We start from the raw sequence: 16,731 nt of genomic DNA, 5'->3' as shown, positions 1-16,731 counted from the left end.
TTTTTTGTATTTCTTAGTAGAGACGGGGTTTCACCATGTTAGCCAGGATGGTCTCGATCTCCTGACCTCGTGATCCGCCCATCTCGGCCTCCCAAAGTGCTGGGATTACAGGCTTGAGCCACCGCGCCCGGCCGCCAATTTCTTTTGGAAGGCTACATAACATAGGGGTAAACCACAGCCTAAAGCTAGTCCCCAGCAAAAGGTGGAGAGAAATGGGTTCAAAACCAGCTATGTGATTTTGGCTCAGTCACCTAACTCCTCTGAACCTCAGTTTTCTTGTCTATAAAATGGAGCTAACAGTATTTATCTCATACGTTACTATGAAAATTAAACACAAAATCCATGTAAAGTGCTTAATGTAGTGCATGGTACAGAACATGCAGTCAATGGTAGTTACTGTAAATGGCTCTTTGTCAAGGTTCAAATACCTTCATGGAACTCCTGAAGTCTTCAGAGGGGCCTCACAGTTATGCAGGCCAACAATCTCACTTTAAAAATGAAGACCCTGAGGTCTGGGGGGAGTCCCACAGGCTTCAGATCTGTATCAGGTGCCTCTCAAGCCCTCAGAAACCTCCCTGAGGCCCAGGAATCACCTCTCCTACATGTCTGTATCCCTGATGGCACCAAGCATGGCACCATGTTCTTATTGTATGTCAGTGGAAACAGTATCACTATGTGTCACAGGTACACACAGCCTTCTCATGATCAGGGCTTGGGTCCTTGCAGTCTGGGCATGGGTACTTTCAGGGCATATTGCCAGATTAAACCGCTGAGCTCCCACACCAATACCATCAGAGCTGCCTGGCTAGGGTGTCCTTGTGGAGCCAGCTCTGCTCTCAGGGCATCAGTGTGATGGTGGTGATATCAGCTGTCACTTAAGGATACCCACTTGTGCCAGGCCACAATGTTAAGACCTTACATGCCCGAACTCATCAGGCCCTCACAACAGCCTTAGGAAGGAGGTACTATTATTATCCCCATTTGACAGATAAAGAAACTAAGCTTAGAGTTCTGAGCCTATCACAGATTTTAATTATTTAGTTATTTATTTGAGACAGGGTCTCACTTTGTTGCCCAGGCTGGAGTGCAGTGGCACAATCATGGCTCACTGCAGCCTTGACCTAGGCTCAAGTGACCCTCCCACCTCAGCCTCCTGAGTAGCTGGGACTAAAGGTGCACAACACTACACCTGGCTAATTAAAAAACTTTTTTTTTTTTTTTTTTTTTTTGTAGAGACAGTCTTGCCATGTTGCTCAGGCTGGCCACCACAGAGTTTAATAAACACTTGGCAGACTCTTTTCTTTACCTTCTCTCTTTGCTTATACTAATGGTTCAAATGTTCCTTCCCAAAATCCTGCTGGGGCACAAGGACAGGCCCAGTATGAAAATCTGCCAGGCTTGGTACAGGTGGGCACCAGGGGGCAGTCAGGGGAAGAAGAACTCTTCTGCACTCTCAGACCTAGGTGGCAGAAGCTCTAGGCAAGAGAAGCGATCCTGAGTCCTAACCATCTAAGCCTGTAAATGAGGCACAGAGGTATCCAAAAGTGTCCTGTTGGTTTAGGTTACAGGTGAAATCTAGCTGAGCAGAATGGAGAACTCTTATCTCACAAATGAGAACACATCTGGCTTTGATACATAAGATCTAGTTTTTCTTTCTTTTTTTTTTTTGAGATGGAGTCTTGCTCTGTTGCCCAGGCTGGAGCGCAGTGGTGTGATCTCAGCTCACTGCAACTGAGAGGTGACAACGTGCTAGCAGCCCTCGCTCTCGGCACCTCCTCAGCCTCGGCGTCTGCTCTGGCCGTGCCTGAGGAGCCCTTCAGCCTGCCACTGCACTATGGGAGCCCCTCTCTGGGCTGGCCAAGGCCGGAGCTGGCTCCCTCTGCTTGTGGGGAGGTGTGGAGGGAGAGGCAGGACTTGTGCAGGCAGGACTTGTGGGCCAGTGCCAGTTCCAGGTGGGAGTGGTCTTGGCGGGGCCGCACTCAGAGCAGTTGGCTGGTGCCACCAGCCCCAGGCAGTGAGGGGCTTATCACCTGAGCCAGCAGCTGCGGAGGGTGCGCCAGGTCTCCCAGCACTGCTGGCCCACCTGCACGGCGCCTGAATTCTCCCCGGGCCTCAGCTGCCTCCGGGGCAGGGCTCAGGACCTGCAGCCAGCCATGCCTGAGCCCCACCCCCACCCCGCCATGGGCTCCCGAATGACCGGAGGCTCCCCAAGGGGAACCTGCCCCCTGCTCCAGGGCGCCCGGTCCCATCGACTGCCCAAGGGCTGAGGAGTGTGGGGCCTGGTGCTGCATCCACTAGGCGAAGCCAGCTGGGCTCCTGAGTCAGGTGGGGAGTTGGAGAACTTTTATGTTCAGCTGAAGGATTGTAGGTGCACCAATCAGTGTTCTGTGTCTAGCTCAAGGTTTGTAAACACACCAATCAGCACTCTGCGTCTAGCTCAAGGTTTGTGGATGCACCAATCGGCACTCTGTATCTAGCTAATCTGGTGGGGACTTGGAGAACTTTTACGGCTAGCTAGAGGATTGTAAATGCAACAATCAGCACTCCCTGTCTAGCTAAAAGATTGTAAATGCACCAATCAGCACTCTGTCTAGCTCAAGGTTTGTAAATGCATCAATCAGCACTCTGTGTCTAGCTCAAGGTTTGTAAACACACCAATGAGCACTCTGTGTCTAGCTAATCTAGTGGGGACTTGGAGAAGTTTTGTGTCTAGCTAAAGGATTGTAAATGTGCCAATCAGCACCCTGTCAAAACAGACCAATCAACTCTCTGTAAAATGGACCAATCAGCAGGATGTGGGTGGGGGGGTCAGATAAGGGAATAAAAGCAGGCTGCGGGAGCCAGTAGGGGGAACCCACTCAGGTCCCCTGCCACACTGTGGAAGCTTTGTTCTTTTACTCTTTGCAATAAATCTTACTGCTGCTCACTCTTTGGGTCCACACCACCTTTATGAGCTGTAACACTCACCGTGAAGGTCTGCAGCTTCACTCCTGAGGCCAGCGAGACCATGAACCCGCCAGAAGGAATGAACAACTCCAGATGCGCTGCCTTTATGAACTGTAACACTCACCGCGAGGGTCCGCAGCTTCATTCTTGAAGTCAGCGAGACCAAGAACCCACCAATTCCAGACACACAACCATCAAGTGATCCTCCTGCCTCAGCCCCCATCCCGCCCCAGTAACTGGGATTACAGGCACGCACCACCATGCCCAGCTAATTTTTGTATTTTTTAGTAGAGATGGGGTTTCACCATGTTGGCCAGGCTGGTCTCGAACTCCTGACCTCAGGTGATCTGCCCACCTCAGCCTCCCAAAGTGCTGGGATTACAGGCATGAGCCACTGCGCCTGGCCCATAAGATCTAGTTTTTCTTGAAAAGTTGTATAACAGGATTCTGTAAATTCTGAGACTTAAGTCTCACATATTTTACTACTTTTTCAAGTATCACAAGAGGAATAAGGAGAAATCCAGCATATGCAGCCTTACCACAACCGAGTGCACTACATCTGGCAAGCAAACAAGCATGGAAAGGGGGGGAAGCGCCCAGAATGGAGGAGCTCATGAAGTGTCTTAGCAGAGACAACATGGCAACATCATCATGTGTGCAGCTCCAATGGCATGGGCAGGAGCACTGACCCCAAAAGAGCCAGAAAATGAAAGTCCAATGACCCGAGTGTGAAGGAATTGAGTAGAAAAGATTATGCTTCACTCCACATGTCAGCTGTAAAATCCACAGTGGTCTAGATAGGAAAGTGGATCATCTGAAAGACTAGCCTGACACTTAGAAAGAGACCATGTGGGGCCAGGCATGGTGGCTCATAATCCCAGCACTTTGGGAGGCCGACGTGGGAGGACTGGTTGAACTCAGGAGTTCAACACTAGCCTGGACAACATAGTGAGACCCTATCTCTACAAAAAAGAATTTTTTAATTAGCTGGGCATAGTGGCAAATATCTGTAGTCCCAGCTACTTGGGAGACTGAGGCAGGAGGATCACTTGAGCCCAGCAGGTCAAGGCTGTAGTGAGCTATGATTACGCCACTCTGGGCAACAGAATGAGACACTGTCTCAAGGAGAAAAAAAAAAAAAAAAGACCATTTTGGGTTCATCCCTACTTTCTCAGAACTCTCAGCTATCTGTGCTAGAAGTCAACTGAGGAAGAAAACCAAAACCACAGCAGAATAGAGAGAGTGGAGCACAATGGTGGAACCTGTGCTCTGCTGGCATGTGAGGCCCTCCAGGCTCCTGTCCTCACTCTGACCCTCACCTAGGACAGGTATTTATTCTCTAAGCCTTAGTTTCTCAACCCTAAAATAGAAACAGAGTGTCAGCCTTTCAGAGTTGTTGTAAGCATTAAATAAGGCAGGTAAAGCATTCAGCATACGGTCTAGCACAGTGGTTGTCAACTGGGGGTAATTTTGTCCCCTAGGGGGCATTTGGCAATGTCTGGAGACATTTTGGGGTGCTCCACTGAGGAGCTACTGGCATCTAGTTGCTTGAGGTCAGAGATGCTGCTAAACATCCTACAACACACAGGACAGCCCCTGCAACAAAGAATTGAGCAACCCAAAATGTCCATAGTGCAAAGATTTAGAAACCCTGGCCTGGCACAGAGCAGGCACTCCATAAATATGAGCTATAAAATTCATTTATGATTATAACAATAAACCAGCTGCAGTTTCTTTCTCTCAAGGATAAGCAGCACCTATCATTAAAATAAGAGATAAAATGTATTACTTACTCCACTTCTTGTAATATTGGGTAACAGATCTGTTATTCTGGAGACAGGAAGAGTCTGAAGCTTGGTTGATTCTGGGGAACCCAGTAACTTTGTGAAATAAATAACATAGCAGAGCACCAGAACTGTGGCATAGAAAAGCTGAGAAAAAAAATAAACTGTTTTAATAAAGGCATAATTAAGATATGCCTATAAATTTGATCTCAAAGGCCAATCAAGTAATAGAACTCTCTTGATTAACTGCACTTTCTATTCAGCAATGCCTTACCCTCTGGGAAATGGCACTATTCACTTAGACCCAACTTCACTTCAGCATCTACCTGCAAAGTGTTCCCAACACTTCACTTAACTGGGAGAACATAATTCTTCTCAGCAGGCACAATGTAATTTCCGTAACAGAGGTACACTAGCTCAATTACCACAGCAATGTCTGATACATTCTCAAAAGGTGTGTATTTGGCCAAAGGAACGGCTCTTCCACCTAGTCAGCACACTGCAAAGATCCATGTATCCTAACTGTGCTAATATCCAAGGACTTGTCATCATCAAGGACTGTGGGTTTTCCATAAACCCCGTAAACCTGTGCCATTAATGATTACAAAGCACAATTGAGCTGCTGACTCTCTCCTCTTCGCCAGGGCAAGAGCTACTACTGACGGGGGAGGAAAGGGTAGGGTGATAAGAAGGCCCAACCCTCCCTCCACCCATCCAGGACAAAAGAATGGCTTCTGGCCAGGAGCAGTCAGATGGGTTTTGTCTGCAGATTGAGGAGGAAAGTCCAAAAAAGCCCCTTTTTACAAGCTCCCTTCAACCCTCTTTCCCTCCTGAGAACAGCAGCGCACACTGGTTCAAGAAAGACTGGGACCTCCAGACTTGTTTTCAGCCTGGCAATATCAAGGCTGCTCCTGTAGTAAAGGCACAAGGCAAGGAAAAAGAAGAGTCTCAGTTTAGTAGGTGTGGGCCCTTCTGCTCTCCACTCCCAATCATACCTGAGATGGAGCCCATCATCCACCAGCCTTCTTCCTTCATGCTCCAAGCCCTTAAAACTCCAGCAGCAGTGCTGTGAGCCACGCACGCCAGTGTCCTCTGTGAGAAGTACCCTCTACATAAATCATTACTAAGAATCTTATCTTCCTAAACATTAATGAAAACTACAACTGCTTAGCACTGTAAAATGTTCTGGTAACTATCTGATCTTAAATTTCATTTTTAAAAATAGCACTTGTATTCTAGTTATATTTTTATTAGAACTAGAAATATGAACTAGAACTAGGAAATAATGAGATGGAAATGAAGTCTAAATTGCTAAAACTGAAAATATAGCTACTCTGACTTGATTCATGCTCTCTGAATTATGTGAGATTTCAATATAAGTTTAAAACAGGCTTGGCAGAGTTTCCACCTATTCTGCAAAAACCTGATGGAAATCCAGGGAAAATAATACACATGCAATTTGATTCCCACCCCACCCCCCACTGCTTTTTTTCTCCTTTACAAAACTACCAGACAACCAAAGATCAGTTTGAAACAGGCTTGCCCACTGAATGTCTAAAAACGGTTTTTGATGCTTGACAATGAAGTCCAGTGTGTGGCCCTCACCAGGTCCCTAGAAACACCTACGGTCTCAGTGTATGGAACACAATGGACGTGGCAGCCAGAGTAGCAGTGCCAAGGCCACCCTTCTGGTGCTTCCACCTCCTGCACAGGCATGGGTACTGCAAATGCAAACCCCACAGCGGTGGGAACAAGAAGAAAAACCAGTTGGAGAAACAAAGATCATATAAAAAGTTTAAAGCCATGATTCTTACCTGGGCCAAAGAGAAAATGTACAATCCCCAGTGAGGCAACCACAGCACGAGAAAAGCTGTCAGAATGCTCTTAAGAATTACCGACAGGCTCTCAGCAATCACCTGCAAACGTGGTTAAGGTGCAGTTTACAAACATTATCAAAAAGTCAAGACATAACGGAATGATAGACAGAAAATCTCAGGCAGTGGCTACTCTGGCTATGGGGACAGGGCACACAGCTGGACATAAGTATCAGTAACGTTTTACTTCTTGGGTAGGGTGGTGGGTTCATGGATCTTCCAGTATATTACGCCTTAAGATTTACATTATATATATATTCTTTTGTAATCTATTCTAAAAGATGAAGAGAGAAAAGTTAATATTAATATACAACTAAATACAGTCACTAGAAAAACCTGAAAAACCTTTACGGTTCTTCTACATTCTGACTTGAACTAATAAATTATTAGCAAACCTATTTTTTATTTATGGTCAAACAGAGGTGAACTTTAGCCTAGCCTATCTGACAAATTTCAAGTGGAAGAACTTAACTGACCATGTTAACTTAACTGACCATGTTAACCTTTTTCTAAATACATTTTTAGGTGCAAGTCTGGAAAAATCATTCTCTCCCATAAAAGCATTTTAAAAAAGCAACGCTTTTTCTTATTCTTCCCATTCCCCATTCACAGCAGAAGGCGCACTCACCTTGAGCTTCACAAACATATGTGCTTGTGCCAAGACCCAAAAGGGCTCTCCTAGAAGCTCCACCACTGCCGAGAGACCAAACAGCACCACTCCAGTTGCATAGTGAGGGACAACATGAGGATCAGGCACTTCAAGCAGCTGCAACCAGACCCAGCCCAGGAATAAGGACCAAAACACACCCAGGGGGACTCTGGAAGAGGAGAAAAAAATAATTCACTAAATTTGAAAATAAATAGAAATATCTATTAAAATAGTAACACTGAACCGAAAAAAAAAGTTATAATACAAACAGCTCCCATTTATTTATTAAGATACTAACTACATGCCAGGCACTATGATTAACGCCCCTTATCTCACTGACACCTCACAATGATCCTCTGTCAGTATCTCCATTAAAAAAAAATGAGGAAACTGAGGCTGACAGGCACTGGGCAATTTGGCCAAGGTCATGAACAGCTAATCAAGAGCAGAAGCAAGACCCAATCTTGCTATAACTCCAAAGCCTACACTTCTATCCACTGGGTTACACATACTGACCCATAAGCAAAATTCCCAGAAAGAAAATGCCTGTTGTTGAGAATGACTGACAGACTGTATACAGCTGTTCCTTGCATCCCAAATAACAAACAGAACAGTGCTCAGTATCCTTTCATATGTTTCACATGTGTGCCACGGGGCATTTAAATATGCCTGGGTGGTTAACAGTTGTTCCTCTAATAAAATGAACACCTACCAGCCCTCACGACAGTCATTTCTGTGAGGCAAAAAGGAGTTATGCAAGGGCAGCATTGGGAAACAACCTCAATCCCCAGCCCTCCCTGCAGGGACATAGCTGGAGAAAAGCCATTGCAATTTCAAGCTAATGTACTTGATCTTCAAGAATATCCTAAAAGACTCAGAACTGAAGTCATATAACAAAATTGAAGAAAAATGTAATGAACCCATAAGAGGCTTTCAAGAAATACTAAATCTAAGTGGCTGTTAAAAGCTCAAAAGATATTATAGAGCAAAAAGATTAGGAATAAAAAAGATGGCACAGGCCAAGTGGAGCCCACAGTGGTGATCAGAAACAGCAAGAAACCACCTCCAAAGAGGATGAAACCAGGGCTAGAAACCTGGCCCAGAAACCCCAACCTAGAACCTCTTCCTGGCTCCTGGACATCCAGAGAGAAAATGAGCCAAGAAGTTCCTTTGACACAAACACTCTCCCCTTCTTGTCGTATGCCTGCTCCCAGAAACCCATGGCGAAGCTGAATCTGGAGGCAATTTAGCTTTAGGCACGTGTTACTGTTTCACTTCCAATGCTCACTACACCTGCCTTCCTGAAATGTGTCTCCTGCCAAAGCACAACTCACGTTAGCCACAGCAGGTTGAGGGTCTGGCTCCAATCTCGCTGGGTGACCCCACTGAGACATGCTCTGCGGAAGGCCTCTCTGGCCAGGAAGAGGGTGGTTGAGTAAAGCAGCGTTAGTCTGTAAATGAAAGGCAGAAATCAATAAGGTCTCGAGTTTTTTCACAGAGAGAACTTCTGGGATATTTCCAGCAACAGGGAGGAGATAAAGTCTTGGTCATAAACCACTGATGGTGACATGGAGGGCAGTGGGCTCTTACAGGACCCCCTACTGGTCTGATCCATGAGAACTACTGAGTTAGGAACCAAACGAAAGATACCTGAGGGTGTGTGCCTACAGTTATATGAAGGATAGAAACTGCTGCAGTGGTCTCAAAAGCCTGTAGCCTTCATAGCTACAGGAAGAGGTGTGGCCATGACCACAAGGACGAGAAGATAATAAGATTATAACCCCACCCTTCTTGATCACGCGGACACGAGTGACCGATAGCCCCTTTGAGAAAAGCTGAGCCTCTACCGAGTGGAGGCTCTGGCCAAAAGAATCACAAGACAGACAATAAGGCTGGCAACCATTACAGAGGCTGCTGCAACCCAGATCAGCAAGGCTTGCCTGGGCACCTCCCAGATGGGCAGCACCTAGGTGAGCCTTCCTGCACCTTAGTGAGGAGTAGCTGAGATTTCCCTCCTCAATAGGCAGCAGCCTGGGTGAAGCCAGAGTGGGGATGGCCCAGGGTGAAGGTCTCTGGGGTTGTCCAAGGATTATCCTGCTACCCAGTGCCTCTGTGGAGCATTGCAAATAAGGAGATGGAACCGAACCTTAAGCAGGGGGGCAGGGCAGGCCAGACAAGGGCTGTCAAAGTAGGGACCTGCCAATCTCAGGACGCCTGCCTAGGGAGAAAAATCTGAGCCCCTAGGAGGATTTGCCCCCTTGCTTTCTGCTTTTAAAAAAGTATTTCTTAGGGCCAAGTGCCTATATTTCTCAGGCTCATGCCTATAATCCCAGCACTTTGGGAGACTAAGATGGGAGGATTGCTTGAGCCCAGGAGTTCGAGACCAGCCTGGGCAACACAGTAAGACCTCATCTCTACAAAAAATAAAAAAAATTAGCCAGGTGTGGTGGTGCACACCTGTAGTCCCAGCTGCTCAGGAGGCTGACATGGGAGCATCGCTTGAGCCCAAGAGGTCAAGGCTGCAGTGAGCCATGATGGTGCCACTGCACTCCAGCCTGGGTGACAGGGCAAAAGGAAGAAGAACAAGAACAAGAAGACGACGAAGAGGAAGATGAAGAGGAGGAAGAGGAAGAAGAAGAGGAAGGAGAAGAAGGAGAAGGAGAAGGAGGAGGAGAAGAAGGAGAAGAGGAGGAAGAGGAGGAAGAGGAAGCGGAAGAGGAAGGAGGAAGAGGAAGGGGGAAGAGGAAGAAGGAAGAAGAGGAAGCAGAAGAGGAAGAAGGAAGAAGAGGAAGCGGAAGAAGAGGAAGAGGAAGAAGGAAGAAGAGGAAGAGGAAGGAGGAAGAGGAAGCGGAAGAGGAAGTGGAAGAAGAAGATGAAGAAGGAAGAAGAGGAAGCAGAAGAAGAAAGAAGAAGCAGCAGCAGTAGAAGAAGCAGCAGCGGAAGCAGCAGCAGCAGCAGCAGCAGAAGCAGCAGCGGAAGAAGCAGCAGCAGCAGCAGAAGCAGCAGCGGAAGAAGCAGCAGCAGCAAAAGAAGCAGCGGAAGAAGAAGAAGCAGAAGTAGCAGAAGAAGCAGCAGAAGCAGCAGCAGCAGCAGCAGAAGAAGCAGAAGAAGAAGGAAGAAGCAGAAGCAGAAGAAGGAGAAGCAGAAGCAGAAGAAGGAGAAGCAGAAGCAGAAGAAGGAGAAGCAGAAGGAGAAGGAGAAGGAGAAGCAGGAAGAGGAGGAGGAGGAGGAGGAGGAGGAGGAGAAGGAGAAGGAAGAGAAGGAGAAGAAAAAAAGAAAACAGTATTTCTCAAAGAATGGTCCCTGTTTCAAAATCACCTAAGGAGCTTGTAAAAATGCAGACTCCTGGGCCCTTCTTCAGCACTACGTAGTGCAAAACTCCACAGATGATTCCTTTCCTCAAAGCTTGAGTCCTGCCACTAAGCTCTGAGACCAGAGCCAAGAGGATATGTTTGTTAAGTATTAGACATGAAATGCTGTCTGGAACATACTGCCTCATTTATCAGGACATGAAGACACACCTGAGAAGCTGAGCTATTCCGAGCACTCACATCATTTCATGTATTTTGTGTCATTTGTGAAGACAAAATATGTGTGGGTGTCCTTGAATAGAAAGGAGGTGAGTAGAAGAAACAAGCTGAGTCTAAAAGACAAAGAAGTCATCTTTCCAAGAGCCTCCAAGAAACTAACGACAAGGACTCAAGCTCGGATCCCAGTTGCTGTATCCCAATTATAAAATCACTGAGGAGGGAAGGAAGGTGGCTGCTCCAGCCCTGCAATTATGAAGTGCATCCTCACGAAGTGCACAATTTCTGCTTCCTTTGCTGTCAGCAGGACAAGAACATAGGATTATACCTGAGAGGGAGTTTTTAATGAATTACTCCCACTCTTCTCCTTCCTGACTTCCAAGAGCAGGAAAACCAGAACAGCTGGCAGAGAAATGTGCATTTGGAGGCTGCTAATGGAAAACACTCCATGAGTCCATTAAAAGCAACATTGCCTGCATGTCCCTCCACTCCTGCACGCTTCTCCCCAGCCCACTGCTAAAACACTCTGCTTCTGGTAAAGGTCCATGCTTCTAGAATCCAAGGATGACACACAGGTACAGAGTGTGAAGAAAGCCTGGCTAGGAAGGTGAACTCTGACAGTGCCAGGGTGCATCTCCTCCTACCTTACATTTACCACGCCAACAATTTCCTTTGACAGGAAGCGAAGAATAAATGCATTCAAGACAAAGGTGATCAACCGAAACAACACCTATAGAAAAAGAGGAAAAATACGTAAGAATAAATGACGTTAGGAGTGTTTACTTTGCTGAAATGAGAACAATGTGGCTGTTCTTCCTAACGTGAGGTAATGACATACACCAGCTTTGTCATGGAGACTCTGCTCTAAGACGCCAGACCTGTCTGCACTTCTCCTGAAATTTCACTCCTTGGGATCTCTCAGCACTCCCGTGCAGTGGTCAGAGAACCCTGGAAGGCACTTGCAAGGCTCCCTAATTTATTAATAACAAGAAAGAGGCCCCAATAGACTCACTGAGTTTCTACAGGTTCAAAGTCAAGCTCTTGAGGAAGCAGAAAGAGAATTCTAGTTAGTGGTTCACCTTGCTGGGCCCTAGCCACACTCCCCCACGCCAGGCTGTTTAGAAATAGCACACACTTAGCAAGTGGGAGCCTTAAGGGTATAGCAGACTCACCAGAAATCATGGGGTCTAATTTCTCTTTTCTTCTCTGCCTCATAATATCTAGGAATTTCAATAATGACATTTAATCGTTCTGAACTTCAGTTTTCTCAATTAGAACACAGAAAATGTATTTCTTTATTGAATACTTGTCTCTTTCCAGAGAGGAGTTGAAATACCTTTTAAATGATGCTGCAAAAATAAGACAACGTAGTGTAACATGGGGGGAAGGGAGACAGAGTCCAGTTATTGCTGCTTGAAAGGGACATATACTGAGACTTCCCAATCTGTCAATTCAAGAAAACCACCTAAGCAAAGAACTTCTCCCATGAGACAGAGAGGAGGACGACTGTCATTAAACAGGGTTGCTAAATGGGGATGCTGGGAAGAGTGCAAACCTCATTCACTAAATGACTCCCTCCTGCATCCCAGCAGCAAATGAAAATCACTTCTGTGTTAAGCACCCTCAGAGTTATCTGTGAAGAGCTGCAATTTGGAAGATTTGATCTAAGCATATCAAAGGACTACTGTGGTCATAAAGGTATGACCAAAAAGGGAGAGCACCTAACACTGTAACTAAAGTGTCACAGAGCAACAAGGTCTCCAAAGCCAAGAAATGACCATCTCAACCTTTATGGAGTCAAAGGTGGTCTTTTGAGTCCGATGACAGCTCTGTAGCTGCTCCTTAGAAACATGCAGATATGGCCAGGCACGGTGGCTCATGCCTGTAATCCCAGCACTTTGGGAGGCCGAGGCAAGTGGATCAACTGAGGTCAGGAGTTCAAGACCAGCCTGACTAACATGGTGAAACCCTGTCTCTACTAAAAATACAATTCACCATTTAGCTCTTCTATCTGTTATCTTCTAATTGTTATAAGCCTCAATGTCCTCTGTCAAATGAGGTTACCTATCACGTAGGGGTGATTAAAAGGATCAAAAGAGATTGCAGGGCTGAGTACAGTGGCTCATGCTTGTAATCCCAACACTTGGTTGGGCACCGTGGCTCACCCCTGTAATCCCAGCACTTTGGGAGGCCGAGGCGGGTGGATCATGAGGTCAGGAGATCGAGACCATCCTGCCTAACACAGTAAAACCCTGTCTTTACTAAAAATACAAAAATTTAGCCAGGCATGGTGGTGGGCGCCTGTAGTCCCAGCTACTCGGGAGGCTGAGGCAGGAGAATGGCGTGAACCCTGGAGGCGGAGCTTGCAGTGAGCCAAGATATTACACCACTGCACTCCAGCCTGGGCGAAAGAGTGAGACGCTGTCTCAAAAAAAAAAAAAAAAAAAAAATCCCAACACTTTGGGAGGCTGAAAGGTAGGAGAACCACTTGAAGCCAGGAATTTGAGACCAGCCTGGACAACACAGTGAGACCTCATCTTCACAAGAAATATTTTTAAAAGAAATGAGACTGTAGAAGTGAAAGCATTTTTTAAGTGCATACAAATGAAAGGCATTAATACTTTCAGCATGAGTGGCTCAGAATTAAGATAGAACAAGCTCTCAAATTCTTGTAGAATAAGATGTAACCGCAAAGCTACCTAAAGTGTCTACAGTGTAATTCGAGAAAGCATACAAGAATGAAAACACTCAAGAAACCATATAAAAATATGGTTATTAAAACAAAAAAATCCGAGCAAGACTCCATCCCAAAAACAAAAAAAACATGTGTACACACTTATGTTAACCTCAAAGCTATCACTGTCTAAGAAACTTAATGTTGGCCGGGCACGGTGGCTCAAGCCTGTAATCCCAGCACTTTGGGAGGCCGAGATGGGCGGATCACGAGGTCAGGAGATCGAGACCATCCTGGCTACACGGTGAAACCCCATCTCTACTAAAAAAAATACAAAAAAACTAGCCAGGCGAGGTGGCGTGCGCCTGTAGTCCCAGCTACTCGGGAGGCTGAGGCAGGAGAATGGCGTGAACCCGGGAGGCGGAGCTTGCAGTGAGCCGAGATCCCGCCACTGCACTCCAGCCTGGGCTACAGAGCAAGACTCCGTCTCAAAAAAAAAAAAAAAGAAACTTAATGTTTCAGGCCATATCCGTATCTCTTTTTTTTTTTTTTTTTTTGAGACGGAGTCTCACTGTGTCTCCCAGGCTGGAGTGCAGTGGCACAACCTCGGCTCACTGCAAGCTCCGCCTCCCAAGTTCATGCCATTCTCCTGCCTCAGCCTCCCAAGTAGCTGGGACTACGGTGCCCGCCACCACGCCCAGCTAATTTTTTTGTATTTTTAGTAGAGATGGGGTTTCACCGTGTTAACCAGGAGGGTCTTGATCTCCTGACCTCACGATCCACCCGCCTCGGCCTCCCAAAGTGCTGGGATTACAGGCATGAGCCACCGCACTTTGGAAGGCCGAGCCCACATCTCCTAATTGGTTTGAATAAAGGTTGCAGCTAATGAAGCTGAGGTTGCTTATGCCACCCAGTATTTGCCACACACTGTAGCCCTTATTAGCAACACAGCCTTCATTTACTTCTGCAAAGGACTTTACAGCTTTTGTTTTAACACAAGGTCTCACTCTGTTGCCCAGGCTGGAGTGCAATGCCATAATCACAGCTCACTGCAGCCTCAACCTCCCAGGCTCGAGATCCTCCCACCTCAGCCTCCTGCGTAGCTGGGACTACAGGTGCACGCCATCACGCCCATCTAATTTTTGTATTTTTTATAAAGACAAAGTTTCACCATGTTGCCCAGGCTGGTCTTTAACTCCTGAGCTCAAGCAATCCTCCTGCCTTGGCCTCCCAAGTGCTGGGATGACAGACATGAGCCATCACGTCCAACCAACTTTACAGTTTTAAAAAAGGCTCTCTCACATCTGTTAAATTATTTGACATTTAAAAACAACCAGGTAAATGCACAGGAAGCAAGACTGGGGGTTAAGTGATTTCCTCAATGTCACATGGCAAGCAAATGACCCAGCTTGACCTTACAGGTAAGCCACCTGACTCGTCGTCCAGTGTGTTTTCCGCTACAACTTGTTTTCATTTTATGAAGCCTATCTGGGTACTAAGATATTATCAAAGGCTGAAAAAAAAAATCAACACTGTGGATAAAGCACTAAACTCAGTTATTTGTGTAGTGAAACAGGAAAAAAAAACAAACAACCCTAAGTAAACTTAGAATGGCTAACATTTACTAAGCACGTATCATGTGCAAGGCACTCTTCAACATGCTTTCCATAGGTTATCTCATTTCATTCCTACATTGACTATTTTAAAAATCCTTATTATCCTAATAAAAATAGCTGCATTTATTAAGTACTTGTAGTGTGCCAGGCACTTAAGAGGCATGATTTCATCTAATCTTCCTAATGACCCTGTGAGGTTGCACTATGGTTCTCATTTAAGATGAAGAAACTGATACTCACGGAAGTCATGGGATTTATCCCGAAGGAGTGCATCTAGCAAGTGACAAGGCCCAAACTCAAGCCCCATTCTGCTTGGTTCTTTCTTCTGCCCTCCATCTGCCTAAGATAAGGGGTAGGGTAGATTCAAGACTTGTGTGAAGTAGGGTTGATTGGCTCAAGAGTGAGACAGAGAGATATTGAGCCGCTTGACTTAAAACGTTCAGCTCCTGGGGTTGAAAGAATCTTCAGATACCATTTGGACTAACTGGCATGTATCATATCTGACAGATGACAAAAATTAGGGCCAAGAGGTGAAGTGACTTGTCCAAGATCACCATGTATTAAATGCATACTAAGAGCCGGGTACTGTGTTAAGTACGTTTATTTGAATGATCCCAATCAATTCTTGCTTATGAGCTAGGTACTACATATTATTACCCCCATTTTACTAGTGAGGAACTCAGGCTCTGCAGGTGAAGTCACTTGTCCTGGGTCACGGAGCAATCCAAGCCTAACTCCAGATTCCTGTTCTTAGCTATGCCATATGGTCTCTCGGAACTCAGTGGGACTCAAAGTTTGAGGGCCGTGTTTGATGAAGGAAATGAACCCCTTGCCTGAAAAATACCAGATTCTCGAGCACGAAACACCAGTCCCTCACCCCGACCACCTGATCTAATTCACTCCTCCTGCCATATGGGAAATAGAATGCTCTGAAGGAAAGCGGCTTGTCTGCAGTCACCCGGCCTAGACTCTGAAGGCAGGCTCCCATCTCCGGGCCAGGCACCCCCCTCACCAACGCCACCGTCTCCGGTAGACCCCCACCCCCTCCATTGCGGGGTCCACCTCGGAACTGGGTCGGCCCTGGGGCAGGCTCTCAAGGGCCCGAGGGCTGCCATCCCGCAAATCTCGGCTGCAGTACAAGCTGAAACCTGACGGGCAGAGAGTACCTGCAGGATGAGACCGGAGGAGGCCAGCCGGGCCGCCTGGCCCAGCACCTCCTGGCTGCCCATAGCCTGGCCGCCAGGCTCAGACACCAGGAAATGCCGCCGCCACTCCGCTTAGTCGCGATAAGATGGCGTCACGGAGCGCCTCGCTCTCTGATTGATGGCCTTGAGACAGGGGGGCGGGGCACGAGAGGTTCTGGCCCTTTAAGTGGGCCCGGCACGGTCGGTCTGTTATGGCGCCTGGCTCTTCCTATTTCAGTAGGTCCTGCGCTGTCTGTCGCTTGTGCGCTGTCTGTCCCTCTCTTCCCCGTATAAACGAAATAGTGTGGCGAGTACTAAGAGATACTGTTAAAGAAGTCAACGTTCCTTCTCTGAAGCTTTCAGCCACCAACCAAGAAGCACTAACTTTCCTGGCCTCATCTGCCAAAAGGGGAACAAACTTCTCATTGGCCTGTTAAGAAGACTCTTACCATTGACCTTTGCTTACAAAATCACAGC

The 16,731-nt window shown here is 46.7% G+C and overlaps 1 protein-coding gene across 1 annotated transcript in view; it reads right to left on the bottom strand.

Moving 5' to 3' along the window:
* The window catches only part of RFT1 (RFT1 homolog), a 44,091-nt gene extending 27,728 nt beyond the window's left edge, over positions 1-16,363 (bottom strand). The window contains exons 1-6 of the mRNA XM_025376091.1: positions 16,237-16,363; positions 11,425-11,510; positions 8,588-8,704; positions 7,233-7,422; positions 6,545-6,646; positions 4,740-4,877 (exon numbers count right to left, since the gene is read on the bottom strand). Of these exons, the coding sequence (XP_025231876.1) occupies positions 4,740-4,877; positions 6,545-6,646; positions 7,233-7,422; positions 8,588-8,704; positions 11,425-11,510; positions 16,237-16,299 (696 nt within the window). The 5' untranslated portion in view covers positions 16,300-16,363. The remainder of the gene's footprint in view (positions 1-4,739; positions 4,878-6,544; positions 6,647-7,232; positions 7,423-8,587; positions 8,705-11,424; positions 11,511-16,236) is intronic.
* Between the last annotated feature and the right edge of the window lie 368 nt (positions 16,364-16,731).

This window comes from Theropithecus gelada, chromosome 2 (genome assembly GCF_003255815.1).
Source record: "Theropithecus gelada isolate Dixy chromosome 2, Tgel_1.0, whole genome shotgun sequence".
NCBI classification, from domain to species: Eukaryota; Metazoa; Chordata; class Mammalia; order Primates; family Cercopithecidae; genus Theropithecus; species Theropithecus gelada.
This window is presented reverse-complemented; position numbering and strand designations above follow the sequence as displayed.